The 17,797-nt window shown below is 35.4% G+C and overlaps 1 protein-coding gene across 1 annotated transcript; it reads right to left on the bottom strand.

The window, feature by feature from the left end:
• Positions 1–4,271: 4,271 nt before the first annotated feature.
• On the bottom strand, positions 4,272–14,916 carry LOC144966421 (rRNA N(6)-adenosine-methyltransferase METTL5-like). Its single transcript, XM_078902853.1, has 6 exons — positions 14,830–14,916; positions 13,216–13,408; positions 11,082–11,196; positions 8,931–9,124; positions 7,395–7,477; positions 4,272–5,740 (listed from the first exon to the last, which is right to left on the bottom strand). Exons 2-6 carry the CDS (start codon positions 13,334–13,336, stop codon positions 5,579–5,581), a joined length of 675 nt encoding a protein of 224 aa, XP_078758979.1. The 5' UTR covers positions 13,337–13,408; positions 14,830–14,916; the 3' UTR covers positions 4,272–5,578.
• Positions 14,917–17,797: the final 2,881 nt, after the last annotated feature.

Raw genomic sequence — 17,797 nt, 5'->3', positions numbered from 1 at the left:
TTGAAGACAGCGATGATGACTTCGGAGTCCCCATTGCAGCTGACAACGTCTATCTAGCTCTGAAGAAGGACCCTGCTGCAGAATCCTTTCCTGACATAGTTAAATGTGTCCGTTCTGCCATGCTTGCCACTCTAAGGAGACAACTAGCTCCATACATCGACGGGCGTTTTAGCCAACCAACACCTTCCATGCTGTCACAAACATCTTCGGCATTCATGGTGATATTATTCACTTGATCACATGAAGGTATTTCAGTCGCCATTTTGATTCTTTTTTTACTATTAGGATTAGCTCGAGATCGAAGGATTTTTTTTTCTATTAGGGTTAGTCATAAACCTTAGTAAAGGTGCTAGGATGTTTGTTTTTCCATAAGTTAAGTAAAGGGGAGACATTCCGAAAGCTCCTACATCCCCAGTATTCTTTAAATTTGTATTTTCACCGTTGATATTTTGTCAGGCATTTATTTATTCAATTTGTCATTATATAGAAGTATTTTAAAAACTCTAGAACAAACCTTGATAGATTTGTGAAAGTTTAAAATTTCCTAATTTGACCATTGTTTTGATTTTCGGCCGCCATTTTGATTTGTTAAGTATTGAAAGGTAGTGCAAAGCTGTCCGAGAGTTGTTTTTTTTTTCTATTAGGGTTAGCTCAAGAGGTTAGTCATAAGTCTTATTAAAGGTGCTAGGGTGTTTGTTTTTCCATAAGTTAAGTAAAGGGGAGACATTCCGACAGCTCCTACATCCCCAGTATTCTTTAAATTTGTATTTTCACCGTTGATCTTTTGTCAGGCGTTTATTTATTCAATTTGTCATCATTTTTTCTATTAGGGTTAGCTCGATATCGGAGTATATCTTTTTTCTATTAGGGTTAGTCATAAGTCTTAGTAAAGGTGCTAGGATGTTTGTTTTTCCATAAGTAAAGTAAAGGGGAGACATTCCGAAAGCTCCTACATCCCCAGTTTAATGTATTCACTTAATGTAAATGTTGCTGCTCGAAGCTCGGAGAAATAAATAATCATGTGAAATTGAATGTAAGCTTCAATTTAATTACAAAAACAGATCAAATGAACGTTTCGGGTTTCCCCTTTATCAACAAAACAGGATGAATGAAACACCAAAGATGAAAGAGATAATGTGGTAGTGGCGTAGTTAAGATGAATAAACAAAACATTGGTTGGCGGGAAATTAGTATGCTCCTTTGTAAGGAAGCACGAATTAAAACAGAACGCTAGATATTTCTAAAAAGGTGCGCAATTAATTAAGTGAAAAGAGGGGAGGAACTGTGTAATGCAGTTTAGAAAGTGAAATATAAAAACATGTAGAATGTTGTTGGAAGATAAGTACAATGGAATTGAAAATCCTTTCTTAAATATAGTCTAGCCTTGTGGAGAACATTGTGCCATTTGAGTCAATAAAAAAAAAATTATACGGCGCACAACTCTACTGAAAGATTTGAAAATTAGAAATGTATTTTTTACTGATAGATAAACAGATAATTTGATTTCCTTTTATAATTTAAAGTCAGTGGAGGTGCATAAAAACGGTGCCAAACACCACCAAACATGATCACTAGAGTACTGTACTGTAAGGTAAGTTTTCGATCCCAGGATCGTCTTTCAACTCTGCTCACGTCTGCTACTTCAGGTTTATTTTCGCAGTTGATTTTATTACCACAACCTGTTTTCATACACGGACAACTATATGTTGCTGTGTCACGGGTCAGAGGCTATAGCGGCTTACACTTCATGTTGGGCCACACATAAAAATCAACAGAGGATGTACCAACTTACACAGACAACGTTGTTTACCAATCTGCCCTCATTAAATAATGGTGGGTATAATATCGAATGAAAATAGTTCCTTCCCCGCGAAATTGCGGGCTTTTTACTAGTTTGTCCAAGAAAAAATAGAATGAAAACAGTGAATAAAAAGATGGCGTTTGTCCAGTTGATCGAAGACAACACAGTCAATTTTTTAATGACTCAATATGTTTGTTGGTTGTTTCATCATGTAGGAGGGTAAAAAGTTTGTTACAGTTTTCAAACAGAGGCTGTACGAAATAATGCAGCAGCTTCTTTCACAGAAAAAGGGTTCAAAGGAGGGAAAACAAAGAAAAGAGACTATATCAGAGGCTCTTTTACTAAACATCACAGCTTCAAGTTTTTTCTTCTGTGCTTAGCATTTTTAAGGAATATGTTTGCACATTCCAAACAAAGGCAAAGGCCCCTATGGCCCACAAGCTGCATGAAATGCTGATGGAGTGTGAAAGGAAATTTGTATGCTGCTTTATGAAACCTGAACACAAACCTAAACAATTACACAAACTCACAACAGCAAACTCACAACAGACAAAATCAGTGATAGTGATACATCATATCGCCACCACAGTGACATTTACATTGGACACTCTAAAATAGAAGCATCATCACAATTCATGGAAAAGGTTATTCAGGGCTATGTGTCAACTGCTCAGCTCATGCTTCAAAAACTGCCAACACAGAACAGTACTATGGGGGCCTTCTCAGCAATGGACCCCGAGCTGACTAATCACTGGGTTGTCATGACAAACGTCAATACCCTCGGCAGAAAATTTGACCACCTCGTGACAGATACTGAGAAAGGTTATATAAGGATGAAGTGAGAGCCTATGTCAATGACAAAACCTTACCCCCAACTTTGGACAGAGTAGACAAATGGTGGGCTCACGAATCGATATGCTCCAAGTACCCCACCATGTCCAAAGTCACATTGGCTACTTTCACTGTTTTTCATGGCCCTCTGGTAGAATCAACATCTTCAGCAATGTCAAGGATATTAAATAAACAAACAAACAGGATGTCTATTCCAATGCTAAATGCAATCCAGACAATTAGATATGAATTGAAGGTCAATAACACATCCGCACTCGATTTCTTCAGAAGGCAAAATCCAAAGACAGATCGAATCAACCCTGTTTTATGCAGAAACATGAAAACTGCCTTCACCTGTTCTGAACGTGGAAGGAAATGTTAAAGTATATAACCTCATCTTACTGTATGTATGATTATTGTTTCACTATCTCCTGTACTCATAATTACTACTTATTAGCTTGTTAGCTTACAAATGGAACTCTCTTCTGTCAGAGATCAATTTTGGTGTTACTTTCACTTCCTGTTCTATCTAAACATGAAAACACCAAGACGTCTGTGTTAATTCTATAATATTAAATCACTTTATTTTACTATTTCCCACATGCCATCCATACTTCAATTATGGCAACTTCAACAGGTTATGAGCCCAGGCATAGAAATAAACTATTATTTATTGGTGATGAACGAAATTTTAAGCTGTGGGAAATAAAGTTCCTTGGATTTATGAGAATCAGAGATTTACATTCTGTGTTTGCCAACCTAGACGACAAAGACCTAGTAGTTAATGACAGCAAAAATGAAAAATGCTTTGCTGAACTCGTACAAATCCTAGATGACTGATCCTTATCTTTAAACCTAAGAGATGCACGTGATAAAGAGAAGGCAACCTCTATTTCTTAAATAGTGTGACAGACAGACAAAGTTGCTACGCTACAACAATGGCAGGAGACCATGGGACACTGTAACATTCGAGATATTCTCTCTTTAGAGACAGTCGTTCAAGGTATGACAATCACTGATTGTAAAGAAAAAGCATCTTGTGTGCTCGGAAAGACGACGAACAGTATTAACTGGCAACCAGACACTAGATAATGTGCAATTTTAGATAAGATTCATGTAGATTTAGCCGGACCAGTTGAGCAAATTTCAATTGATGGACACAAATATGCATTATGTTGCAGTAGTTATACTACTAGTTTTTTAAATGCTATTTTAATTTGTATTGAATCTTTATTATAATAATATTAATATTATAATTATTTTTTGTTTAAATCAATAGTGTTTTTCATTTTCAATAAGGAAAATTGACTCATCCATTACAAATACATAATACTATTATTACTTAATTCTATATGGCAAGACTAAGAATTGTTTCCATACTAGATATTCATTTTTAATCTTTTTTTTTAATGTTATATTTTTGTTTAATACTAATCATTTAGGCATATTACCAAAGCTGAGTTTAAGGGGTTGTGTTAAAGTATATAACATCATCTTACTTGTTTCACTATCTCCTGTACTCATAATTACTACTTATTTACTTGTTAGCTTACAAATGGAACTCTCTTTTGTCAGAGATCAATTTTGCAATTAAAAAAATATCCTGTTATATCCAAACATAAAAACAACAAGACGTCTGTGTTAATTCTATAATATTAAATCACTTTATTTTACTATCCCACATGCCATCCATAGGCCTACTTTAATTATGGCAACTTCAACAGGAAACTCAACCAGAGGGCAAAAGAACTCTGGGATCCCCACTCCCAAAAATACGTCTCAAAAATTGAATCAGTGCAAAGAAGAGCTGCACGCTATGTCCTGAACAGACACCACAACACCTCAAGTGTATCAGACATGCTAGAAAAACTACAGTGGCCGAAATTAGAACAACGCAGAAAATCAGCAAGATTAACAATGCTAATTAAGATCAAGCACCATCTCGCTGAATGCCCAGTCATCAAGAAAAAACTGATACCAGCACCTTTGAGACAGAGAAGAGGTAACAACAACCAATACAGCCACATAACACACAGAACACAATACCGTGGTTTTTCCTTCTTGCCGCGTACGGTCAGAGACTGGAACCAGCTTGACGCGCTAAAGTGACCGAAGCCATTACAATTGATGCTTTTGTGGCAAATTGCTATGCAGATACTTAGGCCCTACACAAACCATCACTGATCAACGTTGACGACCCCTGAATGTCCCTGGAAATTGATTTTAGACTAACGATTATAAACAAGGAATACAGGGAGATTAGAAAGCAGTTTCATATTTGCCATAATAATTAACCAATTGATTGTGGGCAATCAAAGGAAGAAGGAGAACTCAGACAAAGAGGTTATAAGAAAAGCAGAACATCCCAAAAACCCATGTTACCACTGCTGTTATTAGTACAGATATGAAGAGAACTCATAAGTCTCAGCTCAGTGTTCACCACATTAACATAGCTGTAAAATACAGTAAAAATTTTAAATCAGTGACATAAGTCCTGTCCTTGGACAGGAGTTGTGGGGGAGGTGGGAGGGAAGAGGAGGAGGAGATTGTAGCAATGGAGATTACACGATTTCATGGACTGGCAGTAACAGGTAGATGAAATGTTCATGCTTTTGTTTTTGATAAAAATTGTATTTTAATGATTTAAAATATTCTTGAGACTGGGTTGCATTTATGAGGATGCTTACCCGATCAACTGCTAAAGTTCAGGGGTTGCAAGTTTTGATCTCAGCTGAGTGTACCTTATTTAACTATAATTACTTTCTCCTTTGATTAATGCATGATATAAAAGGCTGCAAGACATATGAAAGGATTTTCTCTCTAAAAGAGAAATCCTGATGACAGCAGGACTCCGTATTGAAGGACTGTGAACCAGCAACTTGTGTTCTTCAAGCTTCAGTATTTTTGATGAAGTTTAGACAGAACAATTATAAAGCATGGCGAATTTCAAGAGGTGCCTGGGGACTTTCGATGACACAGACGAATAAAGTCGACTTCAATATCAACACTTTTTTTCTTGTGAAACTTGTGAGTAGCAGCCAAATCATATTTCATTTCAGCTATCACTTGTATGTCCACACCCCAGTCTTCTGCTTTCTTTTTGATGTGCTGAAATTTTTTTTTTAAGTACAGGGTGGGGGGGGGGGGGTGACGAGGAAATGGAATCAATAGGATAATAATTATAATAATAGTAGAGGTTTTGATGTTAAAAAACTATGACAATCCTTCTCCTCCTCATCCTCATTACTATTATTATTAATCATTATTATTATTATTATTATTAATATTATTACAGTTCACTCCGCTTAATCGCACATCAGTTAATCATATACTCCGCTTATACGCTATACACTCCCAAAAAACAAATTTTTTTCTTTATAATCGCGTTGCCTAATTGCATAACTTCTCCGCTCAATCGCTACATCTTGATTCCATCTTGATTGGAAAAAAAGACATCTAAAAAATAAACAAAAAAGTTGTGACTCGATTGATTCCTTACTTTGGACAACAATATAAACATCAGGGGTGTCCTACTGGACTCCGTTCAGTCTAACAAAAAACAACTCCTGAATAATGAAGATGGGGATGAGTCATCAGAGTGTGGCACAGAAAAACCTGACATGCTGGACAAACTATACTGCTTTATCAAAGATGAATGCTTGACAAATGATCTACCAACATTGGTGAGATTGGAGTCAAGGGTTTGTAAACAGCTTACAAAAGAATAGAGAGCAATCAACGCTTCACGATTACTATTACTATTCTTACAATCAATAAGGCCACAATTTGTTGTCGATGAAACATGAAAAAGAAAGGGAAAAAAGACAACAAATATATATATATATATATATATATATATATAAATCATCAAAAAAAAAAAAAAGAAACAAAACAGAACAAACAAAAAAACAAAACCCTTCTAATGAGGCCATATCTTGAACATGACAGTCCAAGCCCGCAGAAAGCTCAGAGGGGCAAGTCCTACATGAATGGCACGTGAAAGCTGGTGCTTTAATGCTATTTTAGCTTCTCCATTTTATCGGACACTCTGCTTAACCGACACACTAACCCAAAGTCCCAATGGTGTGCAATTAAGCGGAGTCGACTGTATATCTATTATTAGTTATTACTATTAATCATTATTATTATTATTATTATTATTATTATTATTATTATTATTATTATTATTATTATTATTATTATTATTATTATTATTATTATTATTATTATAGTAGTAGTAGTAGTAGTAAGTGCTCTTAACAGACGAAAGTCAAAAAGTCTGAAACATTTTGTGTTTTATTATTATTATTATTATTGTTATTATTATTATTATTATTATTATTATATTATTATTATTATTATTATTATTATATTATTATTATTATTATTATTATTATTATCATTATTATTAGTATTATTAGTATTAGTATTATTATGATTATTATTATTATTTTTGTTTTCATCATTATTATCGTTAATGAAATTCTGTGATTTCATGGCTCCTTCAATATTTCGTTTATTACCCAGTAAAACAAAAATTGTAAATATTGCACAAGAAATGATCCATCTGTTTCTCTTCTCTGGAAAATAAAACAAAACAAACAAATGCCCATATAGGGCATGGTTATTAATAGAAAATGGTTCTCTTTAAAAAGCTTTGACCTTTGCCTTACTTTTATTCTATTTTTTTCCCCAGGAGTTGAGGGTGGCGGTTGCATAATTTTGCTTCTTTGGTGATGCTAATATTTCATAATATGCTTACCTCTCTTGTTGAAGACTTGTGGAGAGAATATACAGCATTTGAGGAAAGGCTCAGACCAGCTCGTAAAAACTGCATGTCAATCCCTATGAGATGAAATTGATTGGATTTCATTAGGTCAACAACTAAAAATAGTATGTACCATATGCAATGACAATCAAACTTCTGAATTCAATTCCTGAAAAATGAATACTTAAACATAAAAAAGTATCTTAAATATATGCAATATAATGGAGGAAAAAACATTTATATTAGTTTGCAAACTTAACTTGACATAATATACTAGAGATGGCCTGTAAATTACAAGAAATAATCCATATGAAGTGTTACATATATGGAACAGCCCCATGATTATCCACAAGAACCTTTTTCCTAATCATCAAAATTTACATTCCAGTCCAGATAATTCGAAATCTGATTAACCGAATTTCTTTTAAATCGAAGAAAATACGATGTAATGAATTATTTTCTTCTTTTTCTATATAAAATATTCATGGTTAATTCGAATTCGAACAGTCGTTATTCTCTTTATTCGAAGTGCAAGTGCTTGCCCATCACTAAAAAAAAACAACTCTGGAAGGTCATAACGAACTGCCTGTTCTCTGTATCCACCCTCCCACGCGTTTTAATGACTGAGCTGACTAATAATAATAATAACTAGACCCCTGAGGCATGTAATGGCGTGTTGTTCCCTCTCCGTCCTCTCTCTTCTTTCTCCAAATTGACCAGCTGTCTCGCGTCATCCCTCTTTCCTTCTCGCACTCTCATCACTAAGACTAACTTGTGGTCTGCTGGCCGCTGGCTAACAAAGGGGGTTGGTTATAAATAGATCTAACACACAGTGTTGACCAATACACGGCACGAACAATCATAGGCCACACCCCACTCCACGCGTTTCTCTTTCTCTTCTGTGCCGTCTTTCTTTATTGATCGATGGATCTAGATCTAGAAGTAGAGGGCCTACACAGCATGCAGTGTTAACTACTACTCTGTGCTGTTGTGTAGCTTGTAAGTGTAAGGGCCAGGGCACGGCTTGGCCAGGGCCAAAGCATACGTGTACAACAAGGGTACAACAATGTGTAGTCTTTCTTTCTTTGTTGTACAACTTGGCTTTCTACTCAAATCGAATTCTGATAAATAGAAGTCATTTGCTTTTCCCACCCAATTCGACTGCACTGTATGTGATTGTAAAAACTGGTTGAACCAAATTTCAGGGTTGAACATATTTTTGCTGTAATGTAGTGACCCTAGCTCGCTAATTATGTGAAAATTATGTGAAGTCCAACGACGGAATCATGCTGTAACTTGCAGGCCCCTATAACACCACCATGACACTAATAAACATTGGCAATAAAAACATCTTTCCCACCAATCTCTCTGTATTCTCAATTAAATTTGTCTTATAAAACATTGACAATTCATCAATTTAGTTATATAGTTTAATTCTAGTGTTCCAACTTTAGTTGAAACAGTTTTCCTGTTACAGTTTACATTGTATCTGTACATCAAAATAACTCAATCTGATAACATTCAAATTACCTTCATTACGCTTTGTACCAAAAGGAGGATTCATGATAACAGTATCAAACATTTTGTGAAATCTGGAGTTGCAACTGAAGGCCAAAGTTCTGACGTCTGCACAGATCAAATCAATTGATGGCATTTCAAATTCCTCTGCATTCTTTGCACATATATCCAATGCGTCTTGATCAATGTCGACCCCAAGTACAAAGCTTAAAGAGTGGATAATAATAATTTTTGAACTTATACAAGTGGATCAAATTGAAAATAATAAATCATCTAAGTAGAGTCAAATGTTTAAAGTGGACTTTAGGGATTGCCTAATTAGTGGCACAATATCCAGTGTCAAAGACATTACATAATTGTGGTAAAGTTGTCTTAGGTATAAGATTTTCCTACCACAAAGCCTTTTACCTGTCTAAACAGAGAAACGGATGGCATTACCATAACCCTTTCAAAGATATATTTTTGGTGGCGTGCGCTTATTTGCAGATCTGATAACCCAATTCCATTGCTGTAAATTACGCAAAATATTGTCCATTACAACAATGTTAAACTACAGTAAAATTACTTTAAACCGAAAGAAGCTAAACCGAAAAATACCTTAAACCGCAAAGAATTTAATAAATTGTACTAGTTTCTTCATTATCTTTGTACTAATTCTTACGATGAACCGAAATACTTCTAAGAAGGACTTTCTTTAAACCGAAACAACTTGAGAGCACCTTCCCCTTTTCTCTCTCTATTTTTCTTCAAAAATTCGGGAAGGTGGCCCCACATAATAATGCCCGGCGATATTAAAACAAAGAGCGTAAGTATAAGATGAGGGTGAGGGGTGGGGGGTAGGCAAACACTTCAATCACTGCACTTGGGTTTGGCCAGCACCACGATCGCAGACTGGAAAAGGAAGACAACGGGCGAAAAATGAGGAAAGAGGGGGAGTTGGGGTGTAGAATCACGCAAGCGAGATGTTCTCGCTCGTGTGTTGATGCTTTGGAACTGACTGGATTTTCAACACGACAATAAGGAGGGGGTGGTAGACAACTTACCATTGACATGCCATTTCATTTCCACTTTGATTGAACGTGTGTGTGAGAGGGGGGGGGTGGTTCTATTTAATAAGGCCTTTGAACCTAATGGCTTTTCAACAAAAGAGAGATGTGTAGTAGACAACTTAGCATTGACACGCCTTTTCATTTCCATTTCACTTCACCTGCGCATCATTCATTATCAATTATCGCACAAGAACTTTCGATCTTATTTTAGCTTTACATTTTACTAAAAGAAAGCACTGTGCTTACACGTTGGAGTTTAAAATCAAAATACTATGTGAAGTCGATGGAAAAAAAGTTGATCAAGACGGAGATATGTAAAAAACAAGGCATCCCGAACTCAACTCTTTCAACAATTTTGAATTGAAAACGAAAACCCCCAAAAATATTTTTAAAACACCAAAAAATAAAAATTAAAAAAAAAATTAAAAAATAATAAAATTTTTAAAAAAATAAAAAATTTTAATGGTTACGAAGACGGCATTTATTCAACAACTACATTTAAGGAGAAACCCATGATACGATTAAATATGCAAATTTCTTAAATAGTTACTACACTTGAAAAACATCGCAAAATGGGAACTTGCTTTAAACCAAAATGTCTTTAAACCGAAATGGTTTAGATGGTCCCCAAAATTTCGGTTTAAAGTAATTCTACTGTAGGTCCATAAGTGGGGTCGGATGTCAGACCTGCATATATGTACACATCGATTTAAGGAATTTTTTAAAAGTTCTATAGAGCCCAACATATATATGTTCAACTACTAAAGACCATAGCAAAATTTTGATGACTACATGAAAGAAATTGTGCAAAAAAGGAACACCACTCAAATAGTTTTGTATCCTGCTACATCCACCCAATTTGCATATTGTTTTTATCAGACTCCTGGTCTTCACTCTCTCTTTTCCAATAGATATTTTTTTCAAATGCTACAGCTCATGTCCAATTAAAGTTGAATTTATAAACTATTTTGAAAATTACATTTAAAAAATACTGAAATAATGAGGATTTGGCTCTTGTTCGTCAGATGAACGTCAAATACCTCTTAAACATTAGTAACTCCTAATTTGACTCGTTATAGAAGATATTCATGTTTAGAAACTAAATATTTCTTACTCTGCACCAAGCATGGTGGCTCCTATGCTCAATACACCACATCCAACACCAAGATCAGCAATGGTTTTCCCTTCTATGTCGTCAAATGTGGAGGTGATGGTATGAAGCACACAAGCTGAAAACAGTAAAAATAAGTTTGTTTTTTGTTTTTTTAAAAATAAAATTGTGGCCGCTCCCTCAATCATACTGCAAAATTATAAAATAATGCAACAGTAATAAAATGATTAAGATACACTTGGGGGAAAAATAAATGCATCACTTTTTGAAGGCTTCTAACTTTCGTCAAATTGTGTTTCGACGAATACATGAATATGGCTATAAGACAAGGGACTCAAACGGTGATGTAGCCTACTGTACAAGTATATGATCTAAAGGATTGCATTTCCAGGACTCGTACATTGATGACGTCACCCATGCCTTTTTGTTGGTAAAATTGTAAATATCATTCACTGCCGATTCACTCACTGTGACAATAAATAAATAAAAGCAAAAAGAAACAACAACAAAAAAAAACAAAAAAAGCACGCACACACACACATCACTGCCACGCCATACAACATGGAATGTGGGATGGCATCAGCTCCAAAGAGAAATCGATAAAAAGCAGAATCAACTTACTGTTATTGACTATGACATGCTTTGAAGCAGATAAAGTAATCGACAATCTAAATGCACTCAAATGATACAATATAAAATGTGCAGATTGTTTGAAGACTAAAAAGGGGGTCAAATAATAATAGAGGACACAGGCCCTGGAAGTCTCAAAGCAAAGCATATAATACCCGGCATCAACTGCACACACTATGAAAGGACTAATCAGACATACAAAATGTGTGTTGATTGACCATAGAGGATGATGATGAAAAAAAGCCATAGTTCACACTTTTTTTAAACATTTTTTTTAAACATTAGACATTATTTTTTCGTTTAATTTTCCTCGGTTGGAATTTTTGCCATGAATGCAGAATCGCAGAATGTAGACCAATTTATGCAGAATGATTCCGCAAAAAGCGGAAGGGTAGGAGCAAAATGAATAATATTGGTTTTAAGATGCCGTTGGAAGACCGACAGACTTTCACATTGTCGGGCTTTTGGTGGTAAAGAATTCCATATGATTGGAGTAGAAAATGCAAAACCATCATCATATCAGCAAAAATGATGAATGGGTGATGGCCTAGTTGACATCAGTGTGTAAAGTAAAACTGACCTTGTTATTTTATGAGGAAACATCAATGCATTACCTACCTCAACCAGATCTTACAAGTCCAGGTTTTCCCTACCATAGAGCCGTATAAAGAAATGAATCTTTTTCGAAAAGACAGTACCCAGTCACACACTGCAGCAATCTGTCGCAACTTTTTAGAAGAACAAAACTTCGATGTTCTCCCTGGTCATCAATGTCTCTCATCCTTCCTCCAATCATAATTAAATTAAATATCAAAATCTAGTATAATCCTGTATTCAAATTAAAATAACTATTCCTTTGCAAAAACAAATTCTCAGTTTCCCATTTTTGTTATAAAGTTTATAGACTTACAAAAGGTGATGTGTCTGTTTGCATTTTTGTTTTTTGCTAAGTACACATGGATGGTAGACACAAATGTAGTTGTTTTTAGGACAATTGGGCCATTCAATAATTTTTCAAAACTCATGAGTTTCCTTCCTCTCCCTGAATCTGTAATACTTTAGCCACATCAAAAGACATGCATAAATAGTAAAGCGAGGGCAAGCTTAGCAAGGGAAAGTCAAGGAAGAGGTGGTCTCAAGGTATTGCGGACTGGATGGGGAGAACAACTACAGAGGCAGGACACATAGCAGAGATGAAAAACCAGATAGGAATTCTATTGGGTTGTTTGGAGGCCAGCAAGGATCCACCTTAAAGAAGAAGAAGAAGAAGAAGAAGAAGTCCTAACCATGTGTCCTTTCAATACACAAAGGCGGTGTTTTATATTGACCGATTAATCTTTAAAATATGAATTATCTTTAAAAGAAAGATCTCTAGGAAAAAGTGGCATCCAAATAACTATACTTTCACAATATGGGAGAGCTCATTTGTTTTCAAGAACAGCCTTATGTAGGTATTAGACTAAGACACTTCAAATACAGGTGTGGTAAAAAAATAAAATTATCTCACCTGCAAGATGTGGTGTAGTGGTATACTGCTCGAGTAAAATTTTGGGATTATCAAAGACATCCACCTCCTGTAAGAAGCCTTCCAATTCCTTCAGTTTCATTGGTTTTCTTGAAGTGGCCATCAGGTTCTCTTTCTCTGTGAATAAACTGTCCCCTCTTTTCTCACTGCCCTAGCAGGGAGAAAATGTTTGCATCTGGTAAGGCAAAGATAGGAGGAACAATAATAATTTCATTCATTAAGCGACAAAATGTGTAAGCAAAGAATTGAAAGCTATATATCTGTATCCTCGCCCAAAATAAATCAGGATATTATGTACTCTGTATCTGTGAAGTACTGCAAGGGGAAGCAAAGTAAGTTATCTTGATCTTGTCAATTTAGCAACTAATATGATCTACTTTTATGCTCAAGAGTCATAACTGTACAATTTCATCATATGGTCACTTATCAGAATTATCTAAAGGCAGTGTCTACGTACACGGTAACCGGGCACCTAGCCTCAGGGTCTACGTACACGGTAGCTCCGGTAACTGGTTTGCGCTACATACAAGCAATGGATGGACCTCCCTCTGTATGTGTGTGTGTGCGTGTGTTATTTTAAATAATCAAACAATACAATTTAACCCCTTAATAAAGGTGAGATCCAATGTTACCATGTATAAATGTTATTGTGTACGTAGATCCTGAGGATAGGTGCACGGTTAGTAACAAAAATAATGATACCAAAATATCTGTGATACTCCTCTTTATAACGAAGTTATGCATCTTTCATTGAACCCCCCTAAAACTTTTAGTAGCGAACGGCAATTTCCAGTCATAACTTTCCTATGGGCGAGTTGGGTCACAATTTGACTCCCACTGCTGTTGCTCACTTCTGCCTAAAGTTACCGTGTACGTAGACACTCCGTTATCTAAAACTCAAATTTCGGATCATACCATTTTGAATTTTGAACAAAGCACTTAACACAAAATAGTGACTAAAGACTAGTGGCTAATAAAGACTAGATCTATAGACAATTCAATTAAATTAATTAATGAATCATGATCGAACATCTAATTCTAATACTAGAACTAGAACCTAATATTTCCTAATCATTCAATCAAATTGAGTTATCAGATTTAGAATTTTAAATAAGTACCTACGCCTCCGGTTTACTTAGTGACAATCAATACTGTCCGTTTAATGATTCACAAACTGGGATAAATTTCGATTAACAGCATATATGTGTAGAACGAAACCACACTCACACGCTAATACTAATGGTGCTCACACTCACACACCTAGGCCTACCAACCATGTTATGACTTATGACAATCGACCCAATCAGCAAATTTTTTACCGCACTCGTGCACCGTCGCAAACCCGCCATCACAACACACTAATCAACTAGATGCTCTGCGGTTTCGGGCTCGTTACAACAGGTGGAGTGGAAAGTACCCACTGATGACTGATGAGGATGAAGCGATTTTGCCGTTAGGCAGGTTCTCGACCGAAGCCGATTCGCTACCACCCAGTGCTCCTCTTACTGGAGGAGAAACCTGGCAACCTCTCCCCCAGTTTCGATGAGTTTATGTCCCCGACCCCTCGAGGGATTGAATTCGTCCAAACCGACTTACCCACACAACACACGGCTTTGCAAGACAAGGACAAGACAGCAGTAAACAAGTGACTATCTAGTGACAGTCAGGGAGCGAAAGAGAAAGTTGATTAGATTAGCGGAAACGAAGGTGCTATGAACGTAGCGGTTCCTAACTCAGATTTAGTACCATAAATATTATAGCGTTAACGTGACTATGACAAATTTAAATGCACATGATAGAGGAATGTTGCTCTATGTACAAAGAAAAATAAACAAAGAAACTGAAAATATAAGAAAAAAGAATAGAGGGCAAAGTTGTTGATTTTTTTTTGGTTAATTTTTTTTAATTGTCACCCCCCCCCCCCCCTCCCCCCCCCCCCCCCACCCAAGTTCCCTTCTTTCTTACAAGTCGACGAAGGTTCATCAACAGCCAGCATATCATATAGAAGGAACGAAGTTGACGTCACTCAGCTCTTTCTTATTTCCTTTTTAGATAGCCTATTTATGATAAGCCCTCAATAAATTATATCAATTAGACTAAATAATGCGTTTAATGTTACACGCAGTTTTGTGTGATGATAATAGTAATATGTTAACTTTGCAGGTGGATGTTAAAGCATAACTTCAATTATTAACTATTTTCAACATATTTTGGCCTACAAAAATAAAAGCAATGGATCTATTAAAGAAAGCTGACTGCACTAACATTGAAAGCCAAATAAAAAGAAGAAGATGGCGCTGGCTGGGTCATGTGGCCAGGCCAGAATGGAAAAAAGGTCAATTCCCAAGACAGTCCTGTACTGGACAGCAGATTGGAAGAGAAAGCGGGGGAGTCCCGAAGAAACCCGGCGAAGGACTATGAAAAAGAAAGAAATAAAGGGAGCAGGCCTGTCCTGTAATAAAGCCACTCCAAAAGCAGCCGACCGCAAAAAAAAAATAATAAAATTTAAATGGAGATGTCTGGTGGATACCCTATGTGCCTCAAGGCCCGAAGAGGATTAAGGAAGTAAGTTCATAAACTATATGAACCTTGATTTTAAAACAAACAAACAAACAAAAACAACTCAAAGATTCCTCCTTGGGTCGAAGCTATCAAATGAGAGAGAACACTATCAAACGGATGTCCCCAGTGGTGTGTAATGTCACCCATTCTATACATTCTATACACCGATAACTGCCGATCACTCCATTCAAACAGCCAAATTATAATTAAATTACCCTGACGACACAGCGATTGTAGGTTTTTTCAACCATTATGATGATAGCATAAATAAATGATACATTTTGATCAAGTTGATTTATTCATTAAATGGTGCTCTGTTAATATGCTTCACTTAATAAATATCACAAAGACTAAAGAACATATTTTTGACATTGTGCTTAAAGAACAAAATGAACACGTGAAACTAAATATTAAAAAAACGAGGAGGTAGAAGTAGTAGATGAATTTAAATACCTAGGAGTGTATATACTTTTTTTTTTTAAAACAGATAGATTTTATTAACCAAAAAAAAAAAAAAAATGGGACAGAGATTGCGTCTCATGAGGAAATTTAGATCTTTTGAAATTAGCAAAATGGCAATGATCTTAATGTATAACTCGTTCATAAGAAGTGTAATTTCCTTTGGTGTTGCGATATGGTATGGTAACTGTGGGGTGAAAGAGAATAATAAGATCCAACATAATATAATAAATATTGCTGGGAAAATCGTTGGTTATAAATTTTTAACAGCATCTGAATTCCACCAGAAAAGTAGCCTCAGAAATAGCAAATTCTATACGTACCGAACCATCCAACATCATTTATTTAAGTTGTTACCATCTGGTAGACGTTTTGAAGGCACTAAAACTAGAATTAACAGATACAAAAACTCTTTTATACCCACAGCATTAAGAGTAATAGATGAAAAGAATTAATGTATATAATATCTTATCTGTTATTAGACATTGCCTGATAATGGTATATTGATTTATTTTTCTAATGAAAGTTTGAATCGTTATTGTACCTCCCTCCCTCTCTCTCTCTCTCTCTCTCTCTCTCTCTCTCTCTCTCTCTCTCTCTCTCTCTCTCTCACACACACACACACCCACACATTCACACACACATTATCTATCTGTCACACACACACATACACACTATTTATCTATCTATCTATCCGTCTCTCTCTCTCTCTCTCTCTCTCTCTCTCTCTCTCTCTCTCTCTGACAGTATAATTGTCCTTGATACACACACATACACACACACACACATATATATATATATATATATATATATAATATATATATATATATATATATATATGTTTGTCATCATGATGATATGCCTTTTAGATAGGTTACACGAAGCTTATTTAAATCTAAGTGCGAGTCTCTGCTGAGTGTGTGTTTGCGCGCGCGTGTGCGTGTGTGGTTTCACACTTTTTGTTTCTTATATGTCTGTTTGCGTATATTATCTATTGCTGTAACCTAGGTGACCATGGCTGTAACCAAATGAAAAATTGCCTTCATGGACAATAACGATTATTATTATTATTATTATTATTATTATTATTATTATTATTATTATTATTATTATTATTATTATTATTATTATTATTATTATTATTATTATTATTATCATTATTATTATTATGGCGAAACTCTCTCTCGTTGTCTCTCTTTTATTATTATTATTATTATCTCTAATATGACTACTTTTTTTTTGTTCTTTTTTTTTTTTTTTTTTTTTTCACTCTTAGATGATCATGATATCATATTACTGAACAGCCCTCCATTGTATAGTGGTTTTGATCACAAAAATACCCTTGGGAAGAGAATCTTTACAGTTTGAGTAGTATTCAATTAAAAGGACTGATACTGCAGAAGAATAATTACGTGCCAACGAGGCCATGAACACAAAGTAAGCTGAGCTATGTGACGTTATTTTACAACATTTCTATTTTCATAAAGGATTTGAAAAGCTTGGCGTATTCCAAGGAAATTGTCTGGGGTTTTTACACATATGA

Source organism: Berghia stephanieae, chromosome 2 (assembly GCF_034508935.2).
Source record: "Berghia stephanieae isolate SIO BIC M18660-M18661 chromosome 2, UCSD_Bste_1.3, whole genome shotgun sequence".
NCBI lineage: Eukaryota > Metazoa > Mollusca > Gastropoda > Nudibranchia > Aeolidiidae > Berghia > Berghia stephanieae.
Note: the sequence above shows the minus strand (reverse complement) of the source record. Positions and strands in the feature narration are given on the sequence as shown.